At 35.0% G+C, this 27,784-nt stretch overlaps 1 protein-coding gene across 1 annotated transcript in view; it reads right to left on the bottom strand.

The window, feature by feature from the left end:
- The window catches only part of LOC107677902 (growth factor receptor-bound protein 14-like), a 92,340-nt gene that overhangs the window by 41,559 nt on the left and 22,997 nt on the right, over positions 1-27,784 (bottom strand). Inside the window, exons 3-8 of the mRNA XM_016472970.1 lie at positions 13,164-13,320; positions 10,460-10,581; positions 8,514-8,588; positions 4,696-4,833; positions 1,662-1,772; positions 835-930 (exon numbers count right to left, since the gene is read on the bottom strand). Of these exons, the coding sequence (XP_016328456.1) occupies positions 835-930; positions 1,662-1,772; positions 4,696-4,833; positions 8,514-8,588; positions 10,460-10,581; positions 13,164-13,320 (699 nt within the window). The remainder of the gene's footprint in view (positions 1-834; positions 931-1,661; positions 1,773-4,695; positions 4,834-8,513; positions 8,589-10,459; positions 10,582-13,163; positions 13,321-27,784) is intronic.

The following is a 27,784-nucleotide window of genomic DNA, read 5'->3' as shown; positions in this document are numbered from 1 at the left end:
AACAATTGCTTTACGCCGAATTGCCGCTATTTGAAAGTGAAAGTAAAATGCGCATGCAGCTTTTGCAAGCTATTTAAAAGTGAAGAAAACGAGAAAAAGAGGGAACGCCCCTGCCCCCACGGTGATAGCGGTATTATCGGTGTTGTCACACGTCGATTAACCAGTGGGAAAATTTCCTCACCATCACAACCCTACAGCCTACATAGGCAGCTGCCTTCTGAGAGAGCATCCTAACTGAAATGGAACCTCAAAAGGCTTCTGATTTCAGCAAATCAGCATATTAGAATGATTTCTGAAGGATCATGTGACACTGAAGACTGGAGTAATGATGCTGAAAATTCAGATTTACATCACAGGAATAAATTATGTTTTAAAATATATTATAATAGAAACTAGTAAAAAAAATCTTACCAACCCCAAACTTTTGAATGGTGGTATACATTTATTCTAAATGCTGCTTCTAAAGCTGCATAACATCTCAAGTTAAAAACATTGCTGAATGCAAAAAAAAAAAAAAAAACGGATTCCATTTGTGTGTGTTTTTTTAAGTAGTCCATTGCAATGTAATGTATATAAATCTCAGTGATGCATATGCATTATATCAACAAAAATAACAATATCACTTTGCCACTCATGTCGGCAAAAATTGTCAAACCTAACTGAAAATGAATGAATTCTGTCTGCTTTGTTGTTGCAATTTATTGTGTCAGGAGTGTCAGAAGTGCATTTTAACAGAGAGCCTCAGATTGAGGACGCAGCAGGACCACTGTCGCTGAGAGGTGCAATGGGAACAAACCTTACAATGAGACCGAGGGAGAGAGAGGCAGTTCTCACCTTGAAGAGGCGCATGGCTGTAACCCAACATGTCCTGGTTTGCTCATCATCCGCACAGAGCAGTTTCAGGTCACGTGCAGAATTCGACTTGCTTGCCTGGATATGAGGAGACATCTATACTTTAGAGCTCAGTTTTCCTTTCAAATAAGATCTTTCATTTATCGTCTTGAATGAACAGTCCTTTTCTTTCATATGTCTCTTATTTTAATTTCAATGTATACTTTTTTCTTTTTAATTTATAATTTTTTTTCTTTAATTTAAACAATTTTTTTTATTTGTTATTGCTTTTATCTCTTGTGTGCATTTTTATGATCACTATTTTTTTAAATCATTTTTATGTTAAGCACATTGAATTAATATTGTGTATGAAATGCGCTATATAAATAAACTTACTTTGTCTTGTCGAATATTTTTCATGATGCTAAAGTGTATAATTATAAGTATAAGCTCCCAAAAGCTTTTCTAAAGTTTCAATTGTCTTGTTTCACTGTCTTAAATAACAAAAGCAATATTTCATTTCCTTTATTTGGTAAGTATCCATAAAGCAGTCATGATTGTGAAACAGCGATCATCTTTTAACTAATACAATACATAGATTTTACAATATATTTTTCTAATATTCCTACTGTCACAAGTCAGAGCAGAGATCAATGTTTTAACACTAAAGAAACATTACAAAGTTCACGAAAGATAAGGAGCCAGACAGATTGCTTGATGCCAGTTTTATAGAACCCACAATAAACAATAAATCGGAGACATAATGAGGCTTTATTATATCATAAAACCACTGTGTGATTTGAAGACTGAAAGTCTCTGCACTGAATTACCTTCACACAGAAGCCGTAGTCTGTCGGGGCGCCGTAAACTTTTTTGGCAGATAATAACGTGTAGACGTCACTGTCACCGAACTCCGCTATGAACTGCAAGTGTCTGGGTTCCTTTAGAAAAGAGAAAATAATAATAATAATAATAAAAATAATAATAATAAGTGTTAAAATAGCAATTACACATCCAAAACAAACGTAACTGCTATTTATTCCTAAATTAACCATTAAATTGACAAGTAATCAATCTACAAAACAAATAAATAAAAGAAAAAAAGTTTTCTCTGTTATCCATCAAAATATGTAATCTACAAATATTTACATCATTTTTATATATTACAAAATAGAAATTAAAAGAGTGCTGTTTCATATTTTTGTGGAAACCGTGATAAAGGATTCTTTGATGAAGGGAAAGAACTGCATTTATTTGAAATAGTGAAAATTTATAATGTTACAAAAGTTTTGACACCGATTAATGTGTCCTTGTTAAATAAAAGTATTTTAATTTTTTTTTTGTAATCAGTTATTGAAAACTTTTGAACTATTTTAATTTATGTTTTTGAAAGTAAATCACCAATTATTCTCACCAAGTAAAAACAGTAATATTGTGAAATGTTATTACAATTTAAAATAACTCTTTTCTATTTGAATATATTTTAAAATGTAATTTATTCCTGTGATGTAAAGCTGAATTTTCGGCATCATTACTCCGGTCTTCAGTGTCACAGGATCCTTCAGAAATCATTCTAATATGCTGATTAAAAAAACATTAATTGTTATATAGTTATATAATTACTATCAATGTTATAAATAGTTTGTATGCAGCTTTGTATTTTTAATTAATTAAAAATATTAACTAACAATTTATATACAATATAAACTTCAAAAAGTCATCAATCATAACAGTCAAAGGTGTGAGCGGTGCATGTGTTCGCATTCCATCACAGCGTGAAGTTCCAGCGGTAAGCTGCTGTAGCGAGGAATAAATCCAAACATGTGAGACATGAACGGCATCTTACAGACCTTCAGGACACGAGCGACACGCCTGGAATTTGTAATGTAATATAGAGAAGAGAATGTGTGACCGATCACAGACTCCTAGAGACAAAAGACTTGACCTGTGTACATGAGGAGGGATTGGGAATGAAAAAAACAAACAAACAGCCAGGCAGTTTGTTGAAATTCAATTCACTTTGTCTCAGCGGCTGCACTACTGCTGCTCATTTACACTCTCACATGCTTTCAAATTGGTTATCAAAAGAACATGAGTATCTAAAGTGGATTTGAAGAACATTTTTCAAAGAATTTGTTATTTTACATGTATGAAGTCTTTCCCAGAATTTAAATCCACCTTTGACACAAAAATATAACAGCCAAAACCAGGAAAAAAACAGCAGAATCTGGTCTAATTGCTTGGCTGAATTAAATCACTCAGGTGTTTCTTCAATACTCGCACATTTATGTTTTACATTAATTTTGAATAAAAAAAAAAATATATATATACAGTATATACACATGTAAAATGTACACTTATTTTTGTTATATCAAGGTCACATTTAAAACATATTGGAAATTTTTTCACAATGAAAAAAATGTGAAAATTTTTTTTGTTTTTATTTAGCTACTTTTCAAATGTTTTATGTATATAAATAAAAAACGTTAAACTACTTTATTAAAATGTGTTTAAAACTGAAAAACTGTGTGAAAATGAATTATACAGATGTAAATTATTATTTGATTGTGTATAATAAGTGAATAAAATAAAAATATATAAATATAATATACAAAATCAATTAAATAAAATGTAATTATCATTTTTTACAAATTATGACTGTCCCACAGTTGTGGCATCATTTCCATCATGACCAACAATTTGTTTCCTATTTTTATTTATTTATTTATTACGTTAATATGACAGTGTCAGTGAAAAGCTTGAGAGAATATTAAATATTACTTGTGAACAATTGTATTAAATATTTCCAATCAAGCTGCTATTTTGCCAAATTTAGCAATGAAAATAAGTGTGTGCATTATTATTATTATAAATAATAATATTAATAATTATTTTTAATTTTACAAAAAATAAAAAAATGTTATATTATAATAAAAAAAACAATAGAAAAAAACCCTTAATGGTCCTTATTTTATTGAAGCATTTTCTATAGAATTTCAATTGAACATTCTTATTATTCTTATTTTCATGTGGTGTTGTATCCACGCCAGCATGTGCAAGTATAATTGAAATTTAGCAAAATTACACAATGAAAACTACTGTGTGCATTTAAGATACATAAAACACCAGCTATGAAACTTGCCTTAAAATGACAAAGCAAAGGTGTCACCCATTTAATTCCAAAAATGTGCAAAATGTAATTTATATAACTATGTTATCAAACTAAATACATAATTTAAGATAGAATTTTCCTCTGATGCATATACAGTATGTCCAGTGTTTGTGGACACATTAAAAAAAGTAATGAGCGTATGAAGTGTATATAGCATTTTATGAGAGTTTATTTTGTAAAAGTGCCCACAGAAACAGCCTGATATCATGAAGTGGAGAGCGAGCTCCTCTTATGTCCTTAACAAAAGCACTATTGTGGTAAATACAACAACAAAAAAAAGGGAAAGCAAAAGTGCGAGGGCAGTGCAGGTTGGCACAGTAGTGTGCGAGTACACAGATCACCTGTTGTGTGACTTTGAAGGGTTCAGCACTTGGCATACCACGAGTGTTACACAAAATCCGGCTCTACCAGTTTGATTGAGTTAAGCCCCATAAAGCTGCACTGTTAGATCTGACTATATCTCATAGAGTAACGAGGCTCATCAGATAAGAGTCTGAACCGGTGATATTCTGCACAATCTCGCAACTCAAGACGCATTTCAGACACGCAGCTCACATTTAAGGGATTCTTATAGTAAGAGCAAGTGGTATTGTGAACAATTAAAGCTAATCCCTGCAGACTCTGTGCAGTGAGATCAGAGGTGGAGTGTTTTAGCGACTAACCGCGAGCAGAATGTGACGATCTCAACCCACCTTTGATGTGCCCTTGTTGGAGAAGTACAGGCCTGATCTTCGTAACACAAAGTAGAACTTCTTCCAGGATTTCCTGCCGTGCTCTTTGGCGTGAAGGAATCCGTGAATCTCAGGACAAGAGCTGGAACTGAGAAAGGTCTGCAGAAGGAACATCAGACACGACACACTCATCCATCTCAGTCTTTAAAGTTAAAAATGAAAAATGTCAAAAACAATGTAAAAAAGTTTTTTTTAAATTACAGTAAAGAGACAATTATTATCATTATTATTATTATATTTTAATTATAATAATATTATAGTTATCCAAAACTAAAACAATTTTAAAAAATCATTACTTGAAATAAAATTAACTTTAACTGAAAAAAATAATATATATATATATATAATAAAATTGTATTCATCTAGTTGCCAAGGCAACATTTCTCATTTGCAATCAGTTTAACATGATGTATAAATTAACTAAAACTGAAATAAATATTAACAAAAACAGTTTAATAATTTTAAAAAATTTATATAAAAAAGATAGTTTTTTCAAATAAGTCTAATAATGATTAAAAAAAACTAAATTACTAAAACTGTAGCTAAAATTAAAATGAAAACGAAAATATAAACATTTAAACTAAATCAAAATATTAATAAAAACTATAATAGTATCTAAGTGATAGTAAAGCAAAAATGATTGGAAATTATTATTAATAATAATGTAATTTCATTAAAAAATTAAATTATATACAAATTATATGAAAATAAAAATATACATACAAATTACAATAAATATAATTATACTGTATAATAAAAGTATTTTACACCACAAAAGAAAAAAAATATTTTATTTACCTATTTAATATTTTTATTGTTGTTGTTTTGATTTTAGGGTGAAATATAACCTACCCTGATCAAATGATGCATACGCCTGTGAATTGAACATTTCAACAAACTTTTGTTTCTTGTTTATGTGTTGTTTATGCTGTTTCCACACAGTGTATGTGCCTGTATAATGTCCAAAAGACATAGCTAGCAGAAGAAACAATAGCCATTTCTCAATACCAAGTACACAAAGTTTGGACTTGCATCCTTGGTAGTTTGTACTTGGCAAGTTCGACTCGGGAGTGCAAACTCCCGTGGACATCCGGTAATTCCGCAAATGGAACAGCAGCATACTTGATAACGTCAGTAAGCTCGCCTTGCCTACTCCAGTTATCCTCACTGTTTGTATAATTACAATAACACGAAATATGATATCAAACACCACAGCCTCTTTTCATTTTCAGTTTAGTTTTGTTTAGTTTTTTTTTCCAATTACAAAAATGTGGTTCAGCAATGCGTACATACTTTAACTACCTTCACTTTATCTAAACTTATAACAAAACTAAATATAAAACCAATAATACACATCCATAAAATATAAAACACAAAAAAATATAAAACACATTAATATGTGGTTCAGGCAATATATACACATGTATGCTACATCAGCTGTTCGACGGTAGATAAATATATAAAGTTACGAAACTAAACGTTGTGCTCAGCCAAAATGATATGACCAGGAACAAATAACAGATTCATGAGACCAGAGATTGCCTGTTAGATATACCTAAAACTAATTATATCTCATGTTTAACCACTACAGAGACATCAGAGCCAGTGGCAAATGTCAGAATGACTAGCCGATGTAAGGCTGCTCTCAGCGGGATACATGAGCACTGAGCGCCGAAATCGGTGCGGCTAATTTTCAAATAGGTGTTCTCTTTATAAATAACTTTGTATCTTTATAAATCTCGTCTGAAAAACTCTTAGAACTAAATTTCTGTCATGACAACCCTTGGTGGGATTATACAGATCATACAGATATAGCAGATCTATACAGGTGGTGCTGGGGAAGGTGGAGGGTTTCTGAAGCAAGCTGCAACTGCTACGGCAAGCACTAGTCATATATTTGAATGTTGAGCAGTGAGCTCATTGGCTACTGATACAGGAGAGAACTAATCAGATGTGCCATGTGATAATGATGTCATTAGGTCAGATTGAGTTAGACCTATTGGACTGCGCCATCTAGAGTTCCATGCCAGAACTCTGTATTTCATGACATAATAACAGTAGTATTTTGAAAATAATGCAGGTTTTCTCCTCCGACATTAATGCTCATGGGTCACGGATACCTGGCTGCCTCAAGTTTGCACAAATCACCTTTTGATGCATCCTCGATAAAAGGGGCGGAGCAAAAACACATCCGAGGTTTGAAATGTACTTGGCTAGATGTTCACTTTGAATTGGAACAGTACTTGGGCAACGACTGATGATGTTTTACAAGCCCACAAGTACAGACAAGAACACATATTGAGAAACGGATAATGACTCTGTGCGCCTTTATTAATAATAATAATAATAGCATAAGATGAAGATCCTCACCTGTATAAGTTGTGAGTGGTTCATGATTCCATTGCTTTCACTGGATACAGACACCATGTGCTCTGGGAAAAAGTCCTGCAATGACACAGATAAATCCAGCATCTTCACAAAAATTCGAGGTTTAACTTTGAGGTAATTTTCAGCATATCATTTAAGCTAACTGCACTCTTAAACACAGTGTTAGTAATTAGCATCTAAACAAAATCCAGCAAGTTGCATATATATGTGTGTGTGTATATATACACATATACACACATACAGTGAGTATAGAAAAGAATCTGCCCCCTTTAATATAATCACATTTTGTTGCTTTGCAGCCTGAAATGAAGATGGACACAGTTTTTGTTTTATCCAGCGGTATTTCCTCAAGTAACATCCAAGTGAAAGATATAACACCAACATGTCAGAAAAAAAAATAAATAAAAAAAACAGAATCACCGAGTTGGAAAAAGGATCACCCCCTTGTGTAAGTATTTTGTAGAACCACCTTTTGCTTGAATTACAGCCTTTAGTCTCTTGGGATCTGTCTCCGTCTCTACTAACTCTGCACATCTAGACATCCTTCAACCACTGTGAGCTCAGTTTTGCTGTGTGCTTTGGGTCATTGTCATGTTGGAAGGTAAACCTTCTTCCCATTGACAACTTTCTCAAATGTCAGAATGACTAGCCGATGTAAGGCTGCTCTCAGCGGGATACATGAGCACTGAGCGCCGAAATCGGTGCGGCTAATTTTCAAATAGGTGTTCTCTTTATAAATAACTTTGTATCTTTATAAATCTCGTCTGAAAAACTCTTAGAACTAAATTTCTGTCATGACAACCCTTGGTGGGATTATACAGATCATACAGATATAGCAGATCTATACAGGTGGTGCTGGGGAAGGTGGAGGGTTTCTGAAGCAAGCTGCAACTGCTACGGCAAGCACTAGTCATATATTTGAATGTTGAGCAGTGAGCTCATTGGCTACTGATACAGGAGAGAACTAATCAGCTGTGCCATGTGATAATGATGTCATTAGGTCAGATTGAGTTAGACCTATTGGACTGCGCCATCTAGAGTTCCATGCCAGAACTCTGTATTTCATGACATAATAACAGTAGTATTTTGAAAATAATGCAGGTTTTCTCCTCCGACATTAATGCTCATGGGTCACGGATACCTGGCTGCCTCAAGTTTGCACAAATCACCTTTTGATGCATCCTCGATAAAAGGGGCGGAGCAAAAACACATCCGAGGTTTGAAATGTACTTGGCTAGATGTTCACTTTGAATTGGAACAGTACTTGGGCAACGACTGATGATGTTTTACAAGCCCACAAGTACAGACAAGAACACATATTGAGAAACGGATAATGACTCTGTGCGCCTTTATTAATAATAATAATAATAGCATAAGATGAAGATCCTCACCTGTATAAGTTGTGAGTGGTTCATGATTCCATTGCTTTCACTGGATACAGACACCATGTGCTCTGGGAAAAAGTCCTGCAATGACACAGATAAATCCAGCATCTTCACAAAAATTCGAGGTTTAACTTTGAGGTAATTTTCAGCATATCATTTAAGCTAACTGCACTCTTAAACACAGTGTTAGTAATTAGCATCTAAACAAAATCCAGCAAGTTGCATATATATGTGTGTGTGTATATATACACATATACACACATACAGTGAGTATAGAAAAGAATCTGCCCCCTTTAATATAATCACATTTTGTTGCTTTGCAGCCTGAAATGAAGATGGACACAGTTTTTGTTTTATCCAGCGGTATTTCCTCAAGTAACATCCAAGTGAAAGATATAACACCAACATGTCAGAAAAAAAAATAAATAAAAAAAACAGAATCACCGAGTTGGAAAAAGGATCACCCCCTTGTGTAAGTATTTTGTAGAACCACCTTTTGCTTGAATTACAGCCTTTAGTCTCTTGGGATCTGTCTCCGTCTCTACTAACTCTGCACATCTAGACATCCTTCAACCACTGTGAGCTCAGTTTTGCTGTGTGCTTTGGGTCATTGTCATGTTGGAAGGTAAACCTTCTTCCCATTGACAACTTTCTTTCAGACGGCAGCAGATTTTCCTCAAGAATTTGACGGTATTTTGCCCCACGAGTGCTCCAGTCCCTGCTGCAGAGAAACACCCAGAACAGGATATTACCTCCTCCATGCTTTACCGGAGGAATCTGTTATTTGGATGCTGAGCTGGATTGGATTTATGTCAGACATATCGTTTGGAGTTGAGGCCAAATAATTCAATTTTAGTCTCATCTGCCTCAGAATCTTCAAGGTGTGTTTTGGCAAAGCTCAGTCTGACTGCATGTGGCCTTTCTTGAGGAGTGGCTTTTTTATTGCACCCCTCCCATACAAGCCACATTTGTGGAGAATTTGTGATATTGTTGTCACATGCACACAATAACCACTCTTTGTCATAAATTCCTGCAGCTGCTTCAGAGTTGCTGTCGTCCTCTTGGTCGCCTCTCTGACCAGTTTCCGCCGGCTCTTTCATCCAGTTTGAAGCCACGTCCTGATCCAGGGAGGCTCTGTGTTGTACAAAAATACCTTCAACTTCTTAATAATAGACTTCACTGATAAAGCCTTTGGTGTTATTCCTATGTATGTCTGCACTATCATGTATGTCTGCACTATGTTTGTACTTTCTTCTACACTGGAAGCTCCTGTCGTCAAGTCAAATTCCTTGTGTGTGTAAACATACTTGGTAATAAAGCTCTTCTGATTCTGATTCTGATTCTGAAATGGCTTTGTGTGCCATCGAGAAGGTGATTAGCTACACCTGATTGAGTTTACAAGTCATTTTTAGCAGGGGGGTGATCCTTTTTAATTATAAGTTGCACTAAGTAAGTACAGATGAAAAAAAACAAAAACTGTGTCCATCTTTTGGAGATATATATATATATATATATAGAGAGAGAGAGAGAGAGAGAGAGAGAGAGGTTTACTTGCGGTTTCTGTCATAGAGACATGAAATTTCACCTATTTGACACCTATTCCAAAGAAATCTGTCAAGTATTAGGAGCATTTTAAGTTTACTATAAAAGAAACCACTTAAAGGCCCTTTGTTAAATCTGATATTAGGTTCCGTGACCTTGAAAATCTCAGGAGTTAGTTATCTGTACTTTATTATTTAGGCATTACCTTGAATTCTTTACCAGTACAATTAAAGGGCCCTATTGTGTGTCTCTGTTTCAATCTTTAATGACCTTGAATAGGTAACCTTGGATGTTAGGTTAAACCTAAGCAAATCAATTATACATTAGCAGGGAAGCATGTGTCAACGCACACACACACACACACACACACACACACACACACACACACACACACACACACACACACTTACTAGAGGCTTCTTGAAGAACTCATATTTGGCATAATTCTTCCTGAAGTACAGACAGCAGTGAGAGTCCATTCCCCAGCCTGACTGAACCTCCATAACTGACTCATGGTCTTCTATGGTTCTCTCTGGAAATCACAAACAAGACTTAGTTTGGTACCTGCTTATGAATTTATGAACCATACATGTGCACTAAAGCACATTATGTGCATTAAAGAACATAAAGTGAAATATGTAACCTATTTGACTAACGTAAGGTGATTAAAAGTGGATAATTAACTAGAAAAAATGTAGGTTGGGACTTTGTAACGTGAACAGTGAATTATTAGATTTTGATTATGAAGACTAAGACAGGATGCATTAAGTTGATCAAAAGTAACTGTAAAGACACTTTTAATTTTACAAAAGTCTATTTGTTTGAATTTCTATTTCAAATCAATGCTGTTCTTTTGAACTTTCTATTCATCAAAGAATCCTGAAAGAAAGTATCACAGTTTCCACAAAAATTTAAAGCAGCACAACCGTTTTCAACATTGATAATAATAATAATAAATGCTTCTTGAGCAGCAAATCAGCATATTAGAATGATTTCTGATGGATCATGTGACACTGAAGACTGGAGTAATGATGCTGAAAATTCAGCTTTGATCACAGGAATAAATTACATTTTTAAATATATTACAGAAAACATAACATTTCACAATATTCAAATTTTTCCCCCTGTATTTTTAAGGATAAGGATAAGGATAAGGATAAACTTTATTTTGTCCCCGAAAGGAAATTTGTCTTGGGCAAAGTGCTACAGTGTTGTTCTGAACAGACAAAAACAATAAATAAAACGGATTAAAAAAAATTTTTTTGATCAAATAAATGTAGCCTTGGTGAGCAAGAGACTTATATAGTGTTAATGTTTTCTGAATAATGTACTGTAGCAACTTTTATCTCACATGCCGTTACAGGTGTTTGTTTTTCAGCATTTTATAGCATTAAACACGGCTTATCCAATCAGAATCTAGAGTTTAATAGTATGAGATTTTATTGCCCTCGTTGGTTTCCAGCTCTTATAGTTTTACTATCCTATTGCACCGTGGGCTTGACAGATTAATTATTAACACTCTTTTCAAAAATTATGCCTTGATAATGAGCAACCTTCAATAGTAATGAGAGTGATGTGCGGGGGAGCTCGTTATTCCACTTTATCATTAAATATTATTCAGCTCCTGCAGCCCTAAATGCATGTTTAATGACTGAATGGAAAGCATCTGTTTAGAAGCAGCCACCTGGAAGAGTCTGACTACTGTTATCTCATACTAACTAATTCCCATAGCGTTACTGCAGTGAACGGACAGATCTTTACTGCAATACTGCAATAATGCTGTTTGCATTGGCTATGACCAAACGTCATCTCCATGCTGTTGATGATCTCTCTTCAATTCATGGTTTCATTTGCATCTCAATATTTTCAGCCTTTTGATAACATTCAATATATGTCAGTATTTATGTATTTGATGATATTTAGAATATATTGAAATATTTATATAATGGTTTAAAAGACAATCATTTCAAGTTAAACATCATTTTAGTCATAAAAAGTATCAAAGAGTCAAAGTTGCAATTTTACATATAATTTTTTCTTCATATATTGCTGCTAGTAATTCTGTTGATAATAGAATGACAGCAAAATGTAGCAACTCTGTTTGTGTATCAGTGTTATTTTCATATCAGGTATATCATATCATATATAGGTTGCCGCATGATTTTATTTTTTGTATAATCAAACTGACTGTACAAGTTAATTAGATTAAACTGACTTTAAAAATCAAGCTGAAGCTTGAATAACTTCAAAAAGAATGTTGAAATCATTTAAATTATTTTCATAAGATATATTTATGGAAAAAAAAACATACTGCCATGACTTATTGATCATGTCATTGTTTACTATGAAAGAGTCAAAGTTCTTTAGAAATTTTAAAATAAAAATTAAATATGAAAAAAATACGATCAAAGTAGCAATAGTTATTATTGTTATAAAATAAAATAAAAACGTATAAAATATATAAAACTTAAACTTACAAAACTTAGGTTCAATAAATTAAAATTAGAAATGTCTGAAATAAATAAGGTTACCTGAACCTGAAATAAATAAGTTTAAAGTTCAAGTACTAAAATCAATAAAACTAAAAATGAAATAAAAATAAATTCAAATAGAAATGAATATATATATATATATATATAACAATAAAAGGATAAACAACTAATAAAAATGACAAAAGCATACAGCAAAATTTCTACAAATAACAAATGAAAATTAAAAGCTGATTCAAAACATTAATACTGTAAATGCTGTAAAGTTGCTTTGCAACAATTTGTATTGTAAAAAAAGCGCTATACAAATAAACTTGAATTGAATTGAAAAATTGAATTAAATACTATTTTTAATATATAATTAATACTAAAATAACACGGGTGGATGTCAAGATTTTCAAACAAAAGCATACTTCAAAAAACATATAGCACACATAAGGACTTTATTAATACTGTCTCTTTAGAATAACAATGTACATCCTCCTAATAATAATCAGTTTAAATTGATTATTAAATGTTTTCATATGCTCTTTATGTTTGACTGCATTGTATTCTGTGACAATGCACCAAAAAATTCAGTGCATCCATTTGTTGTGGTATTAGCTGCATTTCTTTACTTGCTTACCGATACTCAGATGTGGCATCTGCTCAAACAGGGTCCAGCTGTGGTCATCAATGCAGTGGTTCTTCAGGATGAACAGCTGGCATATGTCCCGGGCAGTGATGTCACTGGGCACCTCCACTGCACGGCTGGTGTTGTCTTCACTGTACACTTTGATTACCTGCAACACAGTAAGAAATAAATGAAACCAGATAGAGGCTTTGGCTGCATTCAGAATTGAATACTAACAGACTGCTTGCTTACTATCTATAACTAACTAAATACATACAAACATAAATACATTAATAAAAGTTTGGAGTTGATCAAATTTTCTAAATCTTTTTGAAAGGAAGTCTCTTCTGCTGACCAAGGCTGCAATTTATTTGTAGAAAAAAAAAATACAGTAAAATCAGTAATCTTGTGAAAAACTGTTAAAATTTCAAATAACTGTTTTCTATTTGAATATATTTTGAAATGTAATTTATTCCTGTGATCAAAGCTGAATTTTCAGCATCATTACTCCAGTCTTCATTGTCTTCAGAAATCATTCTAAGATGCTGATTTGCCACTCAAGAATAATTTCAAATCATATTTTTGCTGAAACCGTGATGATTCAGGATTCTTTAATGAATAGAAAGTTCAAAAGAACACCATGTATTTTAAATACAAATGTTTTGGGACATTATAAATGTCTTTACTTTCACTTTTGATTAATTTAATGCGTCCTTGCTGAGTAAAAGTATTAATTTCTTTAAAAATTAAATCTTATTGACCCCAAACTTTTGAACTGTAATACATGCATACATAATATACATACATACATACATACTTACATATATATATATATATATATATATATATCCCATGATCATATCAATTTGCATGTTAAATTTAGCAAATGGCACCCAACCTTACTTATTTATTTATTGTTTTTTGGGGCATTTTTTTTAGCATTTTTTACCCAATTGTGTGTAAAATAATTTTTAGCAGGATGCTAGATGCTTAAAAATGCTGACATTACTTCGGGTTCATTCATCATACTGAAAACGGAAGGTCAAATCAAGCGCACTGCATTGTGGGATACAGTACCCTACATAAGCACTGTTGTATACTGAACATTTTAGTAGCCTATATCTAGCAATGTAGGTCAGAGAGAAAAAAAATCACATATTATGTACAGTATATGTACTACATACTGCAGCAACATTAAGAGCAGAATGCTACTATGCTATTTCGAACACAACCCCATTTTTACATGCAAATGAAGCAGCAAGTTTATTGGTCACACTGCCATTATATCAGATACAGTTACACTCCTTTACTGTCCCTTGAGAACTAAATTTCACTTCATGTCCTATATACAGTATGCAACAACCCATTCATTCAAAGTGCAGACAGCCTGTGCTGCAGAAGCGCTCATGTTGCCTTTCATGAGCGCTATAGTTCCCTGCTACACCTCATATGCAGAAAACCTACAGGCTGGAGAACTCAATATCATCTCCGAAACCTTGTTTTAAGGCTGTTAGAGTTTCATTTATCAGCTCGAATCTGTGATCCCACAGAGAAGCACAGCAGCCCTCCAACAGTTTGCATCGATTTCACACGCGCACATACAAGAAAAGCACACATAAATTGGTATTTCAAAGCAACTTACCCCTGTACTAGGCGGCAGACAGGGCTGTGATTTGGGACAAGCTCGGGAGCTTATGTAGGGCTGAGTGCACAGCATTTCTCAAGAGTTGAGTGAACATAAAACATAAACGCAAGTATCTGCCGGGGAGCAGCGAGCTTCCTCTCTCTCGGTCTCTCTGCCGAGCTCAAATGAGGTAATTAGAGAGAGCGGCTCAGTGCAGCCTCCGCTGCTGCATGTCACCATGGTTCTGTCCAATCACCTGCCACTGTTTATCCGGCCGGGGTGAGTCCCGCTCGTCTGACCCCCGCACACACACACCGGAGGGGGAGGGAGGCAGAAAAGTCACAAGATTTGCCCCACCTACCTATTCACACAGTCTTGACAGGCCCCTGCCCTTCACATGAATCCCAGCAATTAGAAACCCGCTGGCTAAACGCGAGACCCGACGGGTCAACCCCGACTGAAAGGTGAAGGGCGAGAGAGAGCGAGAAAGTGAGTGTCACTTCTGATATGCAGTACATGTTCATGTCCTCACCATGTGTCATGAAATCATATTAGTTTTTTCAATTTAATCACAACATTACAGGTACAGTGCATACAAAAAGAAATTATGTTATTTACTCACCCCTGTATCATTTCAAACCTGTATACTGTTGAAGAAATGTATCCCTCTTTGCTGTACAGTGTTATTTTAGTATTATTTATATACATTATAGTATTTTGAAATATTCTGAATTAGCTTTATTTATATTTCCAGTCAATTTTTATTTTGTTTTAAGTTTTAGTAATTTTGTTATGTGCTTTTGTAATTTTTATTAGTTTTTTTTTTTAACATTAGCTTTAATTTAGTTTTATTTGTCAGTTTTACTGAAACTAAAAGTTTTGTTCATATTTAGATGTTCATATTTTAAAATGATGTTTCAAACCTGTAAGCTATTGAAAGAAATTCCTCCCCCTTTGTTGTGAAGTGTTATTTTAGTATTTTTTATATACTAGGCTAATAATATTTATTACTATCCTGAATTAGCTTAAATTTTGACATGTTCGGTTTTCAATTGATTTTAGTTTTAGTAATTTTGCAATGTACTTTTCTCGTTTTTTTTTTCTATTTAGCTTTATTTTTTAGTTTTACTTGTAATTTTGGTACAAAATAAAGTTACATTTTTTTCACGTTAATCTTTTTATATTTTACTTTATTTCAGTTACCGAAAAATTTTTTTAATGGTTTTAGGTTTACTTAATGATAAGAAAACTGCTGCTGTAGCTCTTAGTTAAGATAAGTTTAGATGAAAAAAAAATAAATGCATGTATTGCAACAAAGAGGATTTGAGAGTTGCAGCAGAGGAGAAGATTTTCAGTAATTAATTTCACTATTATTTAAAATTGAGTCTTTTTGTCACATGTCTTCAGAAGACTTGGAATAAAGCACACAAGCCACATTTTAAGGTGCTGCTTTGTCTTTTTTGGAGTCCCAATCAATGCAGATCTGCAGGAAAAAACAGCATACAGGTTTGGATCGACATGAAGGTAAATAAATAATGACAGAACTGGAGGTACACTGAACACAGGGATTCCTTTTTTCCTTTCCCCACTTTCCATTCTGTCAATCTTTTGCAAAAATCTTTTTAACTAACAAACGCCAGTTCCTAAATGACATCATTCCCCAAGAAGTGACATCATTCTGGTGGGAAAACAACAGCACAGCCTTCAATAAGCCACTCCACCCTATCTGATCTAATTATACAAATCAGCTTGATAATATCAACATGTCAGAAGGTAGGTAAAAGCTTTAACTCTTAATGAACATTCTGAGAATTGTCTTGTCTGTGTAAACAATAGTCATATTTCATAAAGTCTAATATACCCTTTTATCGAAATACTTCCTTAAATTACAAGACAAAGACATATACATTTCTTCAAAGTTACAGAGTTAAAAGGGTCTGCACAGCAGGAATGACCCTGTAAGGTATATGGGCAGAGCGATAGATGGGGGTTGACAGAGTGTGTGAGAAAGGCAGATTGGTAGGGAGGACACGCCAGTCCTCTTTCAAAGAGGAAAAGGAGGTCAGTGCTCCCCAGCAGGGCCGGGGTTAGCAAGCCTTTCAGCCAATCACAGCCTCCCACAGTGACATCATCTCCAAATGAGGTAAACGATCCACTGTTTAATCAGTAAGAGAGACCTACAAGACACAAAAAAGACAGAGGAGGAGGAAAACCCCTCGCTAGGACCGGCTCTATAAATCTACCTGACAAGCATTTACCAGACCTAACCTTTTAAAGTCACAAGGTAGTAAAACGAGCAGGATTCTCACTGCTCCCTTATCAGAGTAAATATAAACAGTCCTTAAAGGTAAATAAGTAATGAGTACAGTGCGTTACAAGAGGAAATGCGATATTTAAATACACTGGTTAAATCTGCTGGATGTTTGAAAAGAAACTCAGACCCATTTAAAGGAATAGTTCACCCAAAAATGAACATTTGCTAAGAATTTACTCACCCTTAGGCCATCCGAGATTGTTTCTACATGGGAACAGATTTGGAGAAATGCAGCATGAAACCACTTGCTCAGCAATGGATCATCTGCAGTGAATGGGTGCCGTCAGAATGAGAGTCCAAACAGCTGATAAAAATATCACAATAATCCACACCACTCCAGTCCATCAGTTAATGTCTTGTGAAGTGAAAAGCTGCATGTTTGTAAGAAACAAATACATCATTAAGATGCTTTTAACTTCAAACCGTCGCTTCTGGCAAAAATACCAGTCCTTAATCCAGAATGATGCTTCCTCCAGTGAAAACGTCCATCCCCTGCTGTCCTCTCACATCAAAATCCACCCACATGTTTGTTGAGAACTATTTTGGATGGTTTTCACTTGTAAACGGTGCTTTATTTGTGCAGATTTCTCTCCTGATTCAGACGAGATTACTTTTTCACTGGAGGAAGCATTATTATGGTTTATGTATTTTAGCCGTAAATAATGGTTTGAAGTTAAAAACATCTTAATGATGAATTTTACAAACATGCAGCTTTTCACATCACAAGATGTTAACTGATGGACTGGAGTGGTGTGGATTACTTGTGGCTTATTGTGATGTTTTTATCAGCTGTTTGGACTCTCATTCTGACGGCACCCATTCACTGCAGAGGATCCATTGCTGAGCAAGTGATGGAATGCTACATTTCTCCAAATCTGATCCCATGAAGAAACTCATCTGTATTTTGGATGACACTAGGATGAGTAAAAAAGTCAGCAAATTTTCATTTTTGGGAGAAGTATACCTTTAAGTGGACTACAAAGAAACCATTTTTTTTATTTCATGGTCCCCATCCCACAAAAGTGTGCTCAGATCTCAATATTGTCTCAGTTCACTTTCCATTCATCTAGCATGTTATATTAATTATTGTCAGGGAACACAGACTCAAATGGCAAAGGTGAGTATATTTGATGAAACCAGAGCAGATGAATAGTGAAGACAGTCCAGATCTTTTGATCACTGAAAGAGTGAGCTATTAACTCTGTCTCCTCTCTTACAGGTCTTTCCAGATTGCACAAGGGAAATAGGAATCCAGGAAGGAAGGAGAATATCACACAGGTAAGTAGCGACTCGCAGTTCAGGCAGCCCTGGGTACTGACAAGAACAGACAAGGCATGTGTCTGTGGTGCTGGCTTTTATGAAGAGTTGATGAGGATGATGGCAGACAGGTGTGGTGATTGTGAAGTGTGCGCAGGTGATAGCCAGGGAGGATTGTGGGAAATGTAGTGTGCAGAGGTGACTGGTGATCTTGACAATTCTATTCACAATAATATTATAATAACACAGAACACATTATAAACAAGTCCCACCACAGACTCAAAGTTGTGAAAAAACTGAACTTCTTGAACTTCTTTTAACTTGACTCAAGTGCTAGACAATGCAAAAGATGCAAGACACGAGTGCAGCGTTCGAAGATGTCCATCTAATGCATGTTTACATGGAAAAACAATGGAAAAGCAGCACCGTAGAATGCAAAAATGTGTTCTGTGTGAACCGGCCTCTAAGGCCAGGAAGGGAGTCATTTTTTTTATTTTAAAGTGAACTCTATTCAGACCCCCTCCCAAAATTACCTGTTTGGTTTGCTTTAAAGAGGTCTGCATTGATTCACTGTAAAAGCATTTGAACTATCAGTCTGACGACAAAAGGCATGTGTGTACAACAGGTTTTCAGGACAGTTTTGATCATGTTGATCATTTAGAGACCTTAGAAATTTGCATATTAAATATGACGTAACCTAACCTAGGAAGTCTGCGTTTCCTCCTAGCAATTGTAATTGTGAGGTGGTTCATGTGCTCTTAACTCATAAATATTGTGACACAACTAAAGACAGCACGAGACTCACTGGCTCAAGGACGGGAACATAAAGACCAGTTCACCAGCCTTGAACTGCTCTTCCACAGCTGCAGCGCTCTCAGAAACACAGCGCTTCACATCTACCTCGTGTTCCTTCCATCCATCATCCATCCATGCCAGTTTATCTCATTAGTATAAGTTAATTCACACAGTTACTAATCTTTTCCATTTCTGATGGATTTACAGGTAAATATATTTGATTTTTACTATACTCTTGAAAAGCAATGCTGTCGTTCTCCATACATGCATGAAATATTAGATATAAAATCACTTCAAAATACTAAATATATTTGGTGAGAGTTCAGCAAAAAATGGCATTCCGCTTGCACGATATATGAATAATTGGTCAATGCACATTAAGGTTATTATAGTTAAACGCAGGGTAGGCGGTTTTGGAGAGCCTATTAATACTAGCATGCTAGCTTTGAAAGCATAAGATCTCACCCTCCCTGCAAATCACTCTCCAAAGCCACGCCTCCTCCAAAACACACGACCGCGCACAGGCAGACCAGAGGCTAACCAGCGACATGACGAGAGACGGCGTTGGTGGAGGATTGAATGCAATGCTATTTAAACTTAAATAGAAACAAAATATAAAAATAAAAACGAATTGAAAATATTAATACAAATATTAAGTGATACTAAAATAACACTGATGTATACGGTATTTACTACGCAACAAGGTGTGTTGTTGACACCGGTTTGCAGTCACAAAAGTACCAGAAATCATTCATTTTCTCTGAGAGTTTGCTATTAGGGCAACATAAGTGACAGCGATCTTTGGAAATGCGACAAAGTTGAGCAGAGTTCAACTTTATGAAAATGAGCTGCAATGTCATGCTCAGAACTACCAAAGTTTGCTATAAGTTTGATTGCAACATATAATCATTGCTGTTAATCGTGTTCACCGTTTGTTTGAATACATGTCATTAACTAACTGCATGATTTTTTACTCTACATTTCTGCCATATGGACATAGTCACTGATAAACTACTCCTAAATATAGTGTAGAAACTTTAATTTTCGACGAAACTGCTTTGCAACTAGGGCTGCACGATTAATCGCATGCGATATTTAACGCGCATCTTGTCAGTAAAGCCGGTTCTGTAATCAGCGGTAAATCTCCATCACCTGCGTGCTTTCACATTGAGCAGCATTAACTACACAGAGCCGTTGTTCACTGAGGAGCTGCGCAAAAAATCGCGCGAATATGAACGTGGTTTTGCGCAACTCGTCAATGAACAACGGCTCTGTGTAGTTAATGCTGCTCAATGTGAAAGCACGCAGGTGATGGAGATTTACCGCTGATTACAGAACCGGATTTCTGACAAGATGCGCGTTAAATATCGCATGTGATTAATCGTGCAGCCCTATTTGCAACGATTTGTATCGTGAAAAGCGCTATACAAATAAACGTGAATTGAATTGAGAATTGAATCAAGAGAGTGTTTCAAAGGCAGCATGACAAGATAAAAATAATTCAACTTTTAAAAATGAAACTGAAAGTCACTGAGTAAAGTGTCCATATACAGCCATCCCGACTCTGTATGCTCTGTATGACTCTGTGCCAAACCAATCAGACCTCAAGATCCTGTCAACATGCCACTGTATAACCAATGACAAAATATAAAAATGAAATATTGAAAAGTCTTTAAATAAAGGGTAATCTCATTAGTTATGGTATGTAAAGTGTGCATGAACATGTGTCTTGTTTAAAGGAATAGTTCACCCCAAAATGAAAATTTGTTGGAAATGTTCTCACCTTCAGACCATCCAAGATTTAGATGAGTTTGTTTCTTCATCAGAACAGATTTGGAGAAATGTAGCTTTACGTCACTTGCTCACCAATGGATCCTCTGCAGTGAATGGGTGCCGCTAGAATGAGAGTCCAAACAGCTGATAAAAACATCACAATAATCAACAAGTAATCCACACTGCTCCAGTCCGTCAGTTAATGTCTTGAGAAGCCAAAAACTGTGTTTGTAAGAAACAAGTCTATTAAGATGTTTTTAACTTCAAACTGTTGCTTCTGGCCGAAATACCAGTTCATAATCCATAATAACACTTCCTCCAGTGAAAAAGTCCATCCCCTGTTGTCCTCTCACATCAAAATCTACCAACATTATATGTTTAGAACTGTATTTGCTTGTGAACGGTGCTTGATCTGTGCATATTTCTCTCCTGAGAAATTTTTAAGTATTTTATCAGTAAATAATGGTTTGAAGTTTAAAACGTCTTAATGAATTTGTTTCTTACAAACATGCAGCTTTTCACATAACAAAACATTAACTGATGGACTGGAGTGGTGTGGATTACTTGTGGATTATTGTGATTTTCTTATCAGCTGTTTGGACTCTCATTCTGACGGCACCCATTCACTGCAGAGGATCCATTGGTGAGCAAGCGATGCAATTCTACATTTCTCCAAATCTGATCCCTTGAAGAAACAAACTCATCTACATCTTTGATGACCTGAGGACAATTTTCAGCAGATTTCCAGTTTTTGCTGAACTATTCCTTTAATAGACACTGAATTGTACAGCATCAACATTTGGACAACATCTAAAACTTAAACCCTTTAAGGTGGTTAAAATTTTGAGGAGTTAAAATGTAAACCCTTTCATGTGTGCTAGAAGTGGATTTACATACAAATCCCTAAGTAACATACTTGGCAAGTATCATGTGAGCTACCAAACTATTCCCTTTCACAATCATGCAACTGAAGACCTTCATAGAGCTGCTCAGAGCATGTTAATAAACCTCCAGCATTGTGCTTGACCTTTCCTCAGCTCTCGCACAAATGTCATTTTATCATCACAGCTTTTCCAAGAGCACTTCCAGACAAGTTTTTCGACAAGCTGTCAGATTTGCAGTATTTAGGGCAGCACACTACAGTCAGGCCATTGTTTAACTCATCTCAGTGGGGTATTAGCCTGTCCGACTGAGTGCAGACAGTGTGGCAGCGGATACGGTGATGACAACAGCGATGAGGAGATCAGAATTCCCTGCAAGTTACATTTACAGGTGTTTAGAATGCCTAGAACGCTGCTCTACATTTCACATGCAAAAAATAAATGATTTGTGTTCATATAAAACAAGCTGTTATCTGCAATGAGCTGGATCTGCTTCCAAAAGTGATTTGCTGGGGAATGTTGCCACACTGACACTATGATAAGACAGCAAAAGCTTTGTAAATAAATGCAACGTAATCAAAAACCAAGTCTGAATAGTTGAACGAATTAGCAGGGGACATACATGACCAGTCAAAAGTTTGGACACACCTGCTCGTTCTTTATTATGACTGTTTTCCACATTTTATAACAATATTAAAGTCGTCAAAACTATGAAGTAACCGATATGGAAAAATGGGAATTAGGTAGTGACCAAAACATAATACAATGAAACGTCTTTCTATTCGAGCTGCTGCTTTGTATAGATTCCAGCTTCACACAAGCTGGACATTCTTCAATCAACTTTATGATCTCAATTTTATTAAGTATATAAAATAAATGGAAAAAAAATAAAAACTTTTTATATAAATATATTTATTTATTTTTTGAAACAATAATATTATTAATTATATTTATATTATATATAAAATAAAATTATATTATATATTATATAAATATAATTGTATAATATTTAAAATATATAATTACATATATACAATAAATGATAAACAAACGATAATATTATTAGTACTATTTATTGTACATACAAATTATTTATATCACATACTAATAAAATATAAATAAATATATTCTATAAATACATAAATTATTATATTATATCATATTATATCATATTAAAATAAATTTAATTTACTTTTGAACAAAATGAGGAACAAATACTTTCAAATGTTACCAAACTTTTCACTTGAAGTGTTCACCTAGTTATATGCAACGGGAAATTATCACTGACGGTCAGATGACCAACTGAGATTTTGTTTTGCTTTATTCCCCCATCACAGCTCCAGTGAGGTGAAAATAAAGCCAGAAAAGAGACAAAAAGTTGCTCTAGAACTGCAATTTGCAGTCGCACAACTGAGAAAATACAGTACGTTAATGTTCAACCTTGTCAAAAATCTCTAAAACCTCTCCCATAACCAATAAATGTAATGTTTCTGTAAAAAACACATAAATATTAAACGTTCATACCCTTTTTGGCAGGCAGAGAGGCGTTATAGTGGGCAACGTGACTCTTCTGGCGTGGAAATTCATACCGTTGTCCTCAGCCCGGATCTCTTCTGTGCACCTTCAGATCTGCCGTTTCTCTGAGTGACGTTTGTTGTTAATAAACAGCTGTAGCCGAGAAGTTAGCGAACGTTAATGTCTGCTCTTTTATGATAAGACTCTGGAGTCTGTCTTCCTTCCAGGGACGACGTCCGTGTGAGACTCGGCGTGAGATGCGTCCTCCTCTAGACTCATCCTTCTGTGGCCTTGGGAACTCGCTCAGTGTTTTTTTCCCTGCAGAAAAAGCTCCCTATTCTAATAAAAACTCCTGATAAAATAGCCGCTTAAAGGAGTATAGTTAGAACATCAGGGAGGTCAGGGAAAAACTAACGTTATCTCACGGCAAACCCTTAGACTTCCCTCGAAAAGTGAATGATGTGACCTCTACTGCAGACCGTCTCCCATTAAAGAGCTGAGGACGGCAAAAACTATTTTTGGCTTTGCAAATATTTAGAGTTATTTGGTCACATTACAACCCTAGTGTTGTAGGGTTAACCGAGGGCCTTCAGGGCACCACTCCACTCAGACTCCTAATCAGATGCCAAACACAACTTTTCACATGAATATCCTCATCAGCACACGGAAAGATGTTTTTCTTCTTTCTGTGAACTAAATTTTGATTAACTGATTTCATGACACAGGTCAAATTTAGATCCAGGCTCAAAGTACAGCAAACAAACTAGCAATTGGAGATCATTTGAAAGACTAGTAAGTATGTAATTAAAGAATGTTTTAGGGTTATATAAACTGCTATCTGTGGATGAATTAGACTGAGTTAAAGGTTTAAATAATAATAAGGATGTTTCACTGGGATTCAAAAAAGAAAAAAGATACCCGTCTCTTGCTTTAATCCATTTTTGTTTAGCTGACAGCTTCGAGAGGCTCATGATCAGTCAGCTTTCTTGCAACACACAAGTTAAAGGTGAGCCAAAGGTCATCAGGGAATATTGGTGCAGATAACCGCAAACGCTTGAGAAATCACTTCAACTTTCCAGGGCAGGAAGATCTGATTTGTCAGGGATTCATGTATTGATAGCGAGGCCTGTCATGCGTTGACTTCCAGTCTCATATGAAGTTCTGCACGGTACTTTCTGTCTGAAATCTGACTGTGTAACGCTTTGAGATTTCTGTAGGCGGAAAGGATCTCATTGATTGCTGACAAGAACCCAAAACTCACTGCTGGAGAAGGAGAGAGGGAGGTGTTACAGAGGAGTCTCAGATAACATAAGCACGCAAGACTAAAAAAAAAAAACACTGGAAAGCTGGAGCGTTCATGAGGCCTGTGCTGAATGAATTAGGAGTGCACTGATATTGACAGTCTGGCTGAAACCGATAAGCAATAAAGACATTTATGTAATTACAATCATTAAATGGCCAATATTATAATCTACACTATTTTGCAAAGAAAGGAAATTAAAACACACTAACATAAATAGGTTTTATGCTTAAAAGTGGCCCATCTGCCAAACTACCCACTTAAAATCCATCATAAGCACCACTTTAATTCCTGTTAGCCACAAATAAAATAAAATAAAATAAAATAAAATAAAATAAAATATGAGCACAAACATGGACCACATATCTTTAAAAAAAATAATAAAATAAAATAAAATAAAAATATTTAAAAGGGAGGACAAAATGCCTCTCCTATCTTTTGTTTGTGTCATATGTCCAATCACACTCTGCAGTAGTGTATTGTGTGACATGCCCTCATGCACAAAACTACATAGAAAAACAACAATTACCCAGATTATGGGTCATACGGGTTCACTTGAAGGGAAAATAAACATGTTTTGTGCCAATCACAATGCGTTTTGTACGGTGAATTATTGGCTGCCAAGAGCATGAAAATAGTCAACAATGAATTTCATTATGGGTTAGAGAACCTCCATTAGTAATATAATTTTACAGTAGTAATGTATATTTTAGTATTATTTTTTTTCTTTTCTTTTTTTAAATCGCAGAGGCTACAGGGAAAAAATATATATTGCACTTTATTAAACGCTTCAAACAAGCTCATAAGCATAATGTTTCATGTGTTCTGAAGTGACACGTGTTTTGATGGATTATTTCTGCTGTTTAATGTGCTTCAGAGGAGATTTCACCAGTGTGTAACTTACTTTAAATGGTTATATTCTTATCTCTAAACGTTAGAAATTCAGAGTATTTTCATTTTTCAAAAAAACTCGTCCTAACAGCAAACAAGTCCTCAAAGTATTCACTGCTTCAGCACTTCTTTTCTTATATAGGGATGCAAAATAACATGATTTTTTAAAATAAAACACAGAAAATTGGGGGGAAAAAATCTGAATAATGAAAGAAACAATCAACGGACTAATTATCAACATAATCATCAGTTGTAACCCTACATGAAACCATTGAACTTCACACTTCTGCTGCTATTTATGCAGGTCAGTTTTTTTAGCCCATGTAATGTTAATACTTTTGCATATTGTTAAGACATATGCATTTTGCAGTAATATAAAACATTTTTGTTCTAGTACAGTGCTGAGTCGCCACTTGATGTCCAATGTGAAATCTGAGTCCTGAAGCAAAACCACTTGAGAAGCAGTGATGTAATCTCATACCATCCCCCATAAACTCACACACACACACCCCTATACCCAAATAAACACACGTTCACACACCATCCCCCCCAAATTCTCTCACACACACACACACACACACACACACACAATTCTAAAGAAAAAAAACTTTAAAGAAACTTATAACAGAAATTATTTTGTAATAATTATTTTGTAATATAAGTCTTTACTATCACTTTTTTATCAATTTAACATATCCTTGCTGAATAAAAGTATTAATTTCTTAAAAAAAAAAAAAAACATACTACCCTTAAACTTTATAACAGTATAGTGTATATTGTTACACAAGATTTCTATTTTGAATAAACACTGTTCATTTTAACTTTTTATTCATCAAAGAATCATGGAAAAAGCATCACAGGTTCCAAAAAAATATTAAGCAGCACAACTGTTTTAACTCTGCAGTAGACAGGTTGTGTGACATGCCCTCATGTTCAAATACCATGTACAAAACTACAGAAAAACAACAACAATAACCCAGATTATGGGTTATCCAGGTTCATTTGCAGTGAAAATAAACATGGTTTGTGCCAATCACAATGGGTTTTGTACGCTGAATTAATGGATGCCAAGAGCAAATACAACGTCAACAATGTATTTCATTATTGTTTAAAAAGCCTCCATTAGTAATATAATTTTACAGTAGTACTGAAAAATGTGCTGTATTTGTATAAAAATATTGTATAAGTTTTTTTTTTTTTTACTGCAGTTACAGAGTTACAGGAAAAGAAATACTGCTCTTCAAACAAGCTCATAAGAATAACAGTTTCATGTGGGCTGAAGTGACAGGTGCTTTGATGGATTATTTCTGCTGTTTAATGCGCTTCAGAGGAGATTTCACCAGTGTGTAACTTACTTTAAATGGTTATATTCTTATCTCGAAACATTTGAAGTTCAGAGTATTTTCATTTTGCAAAAAGGCTCATCCTAACAGCAAACAAGTTCTCAAAGAATCCACTGCTTCAGCACTTCTTTTCTTATAAAGGGATGCAAAATAACACTTTTACATAGATAAAATAACCCTGAAAAATGGGAATAATGAAAGAAACAATCAACAACAGACTCATTATCAACATAGTAAGTAGTTGTATTATGAAACCATTGAACCTCACACTTCTGCTGCTATTTATGCAATTTAAAAATGGTCCGTTTTCCTTTTCAGCCTGTGTCATGTTAATACATTTGCATATTACTGGGCCTATGCATTTTGCAGTAATATAAAATATTTTTGTTCTAGTAGCCTACTGTGCTGAGTCGCCGCTTGATGTCCAGTGTGAAATCTGAGTCCTGAAGCAAAACCATTTGAGAAGCAGTGATGTAATCTCACACCATCCCCCATAAACACACACACACACACACACACCCCTATACACAAATAAACACACATATTCTCACACCATCCCCCCGACTCAGTTCTCTAACCCCGCTCTCACTTATCAAGCACAATCTGCAGTCAGACTCTGTTCATTCAGCATGTCCACACAAGCTCCACATGCTGTTAAGATCAGAGCAGAATTTCATCGTCCTCTCATCCAAACTGACCTCAGAGAGCGAGAGGCTCGCTGTCTTTATCAGCAGTGGGCAGCGGTAGCACAGACAGGCAGGCGCTACAACTTATCACAGAAATGGAAAAAAAAAGTAATAATAATAATTGAAATGACTGAAGCAACTGATAACAGAGTCTATTCAATTCTCAAAACACTGACCGACTCAGACACAGTGGCCTTGACCGTCCCTGAGAGCCAAACATCAGAGCAGTGTGCTGTAGCTGCTGATACATACAT

Source organism: Sinocyclocheilus anshuiensis, unplaced genomic scaffold, assembly GCF_001515605.1.
Source record: "Sinocyclocheilus anshuiensis isolate Anshui unplaced genomic scaffold, SAMN03320099.WGS_v1.1 scaffold164, whole genome shotgun sequence".
NCBI classification, from domain to species: Eukaryota; Metazoa; Chordata; class Actinopteri; order Cypriniformes; family Cyprinidae; genus Sinocyclocheilus; species Sinocyclocheilus anshuiensis.
The sequence above is the reverse complement of the archived record's forward strand: the minus strand, read 5'-3'. Positions and strand labels throughout refer to the sequence as shown.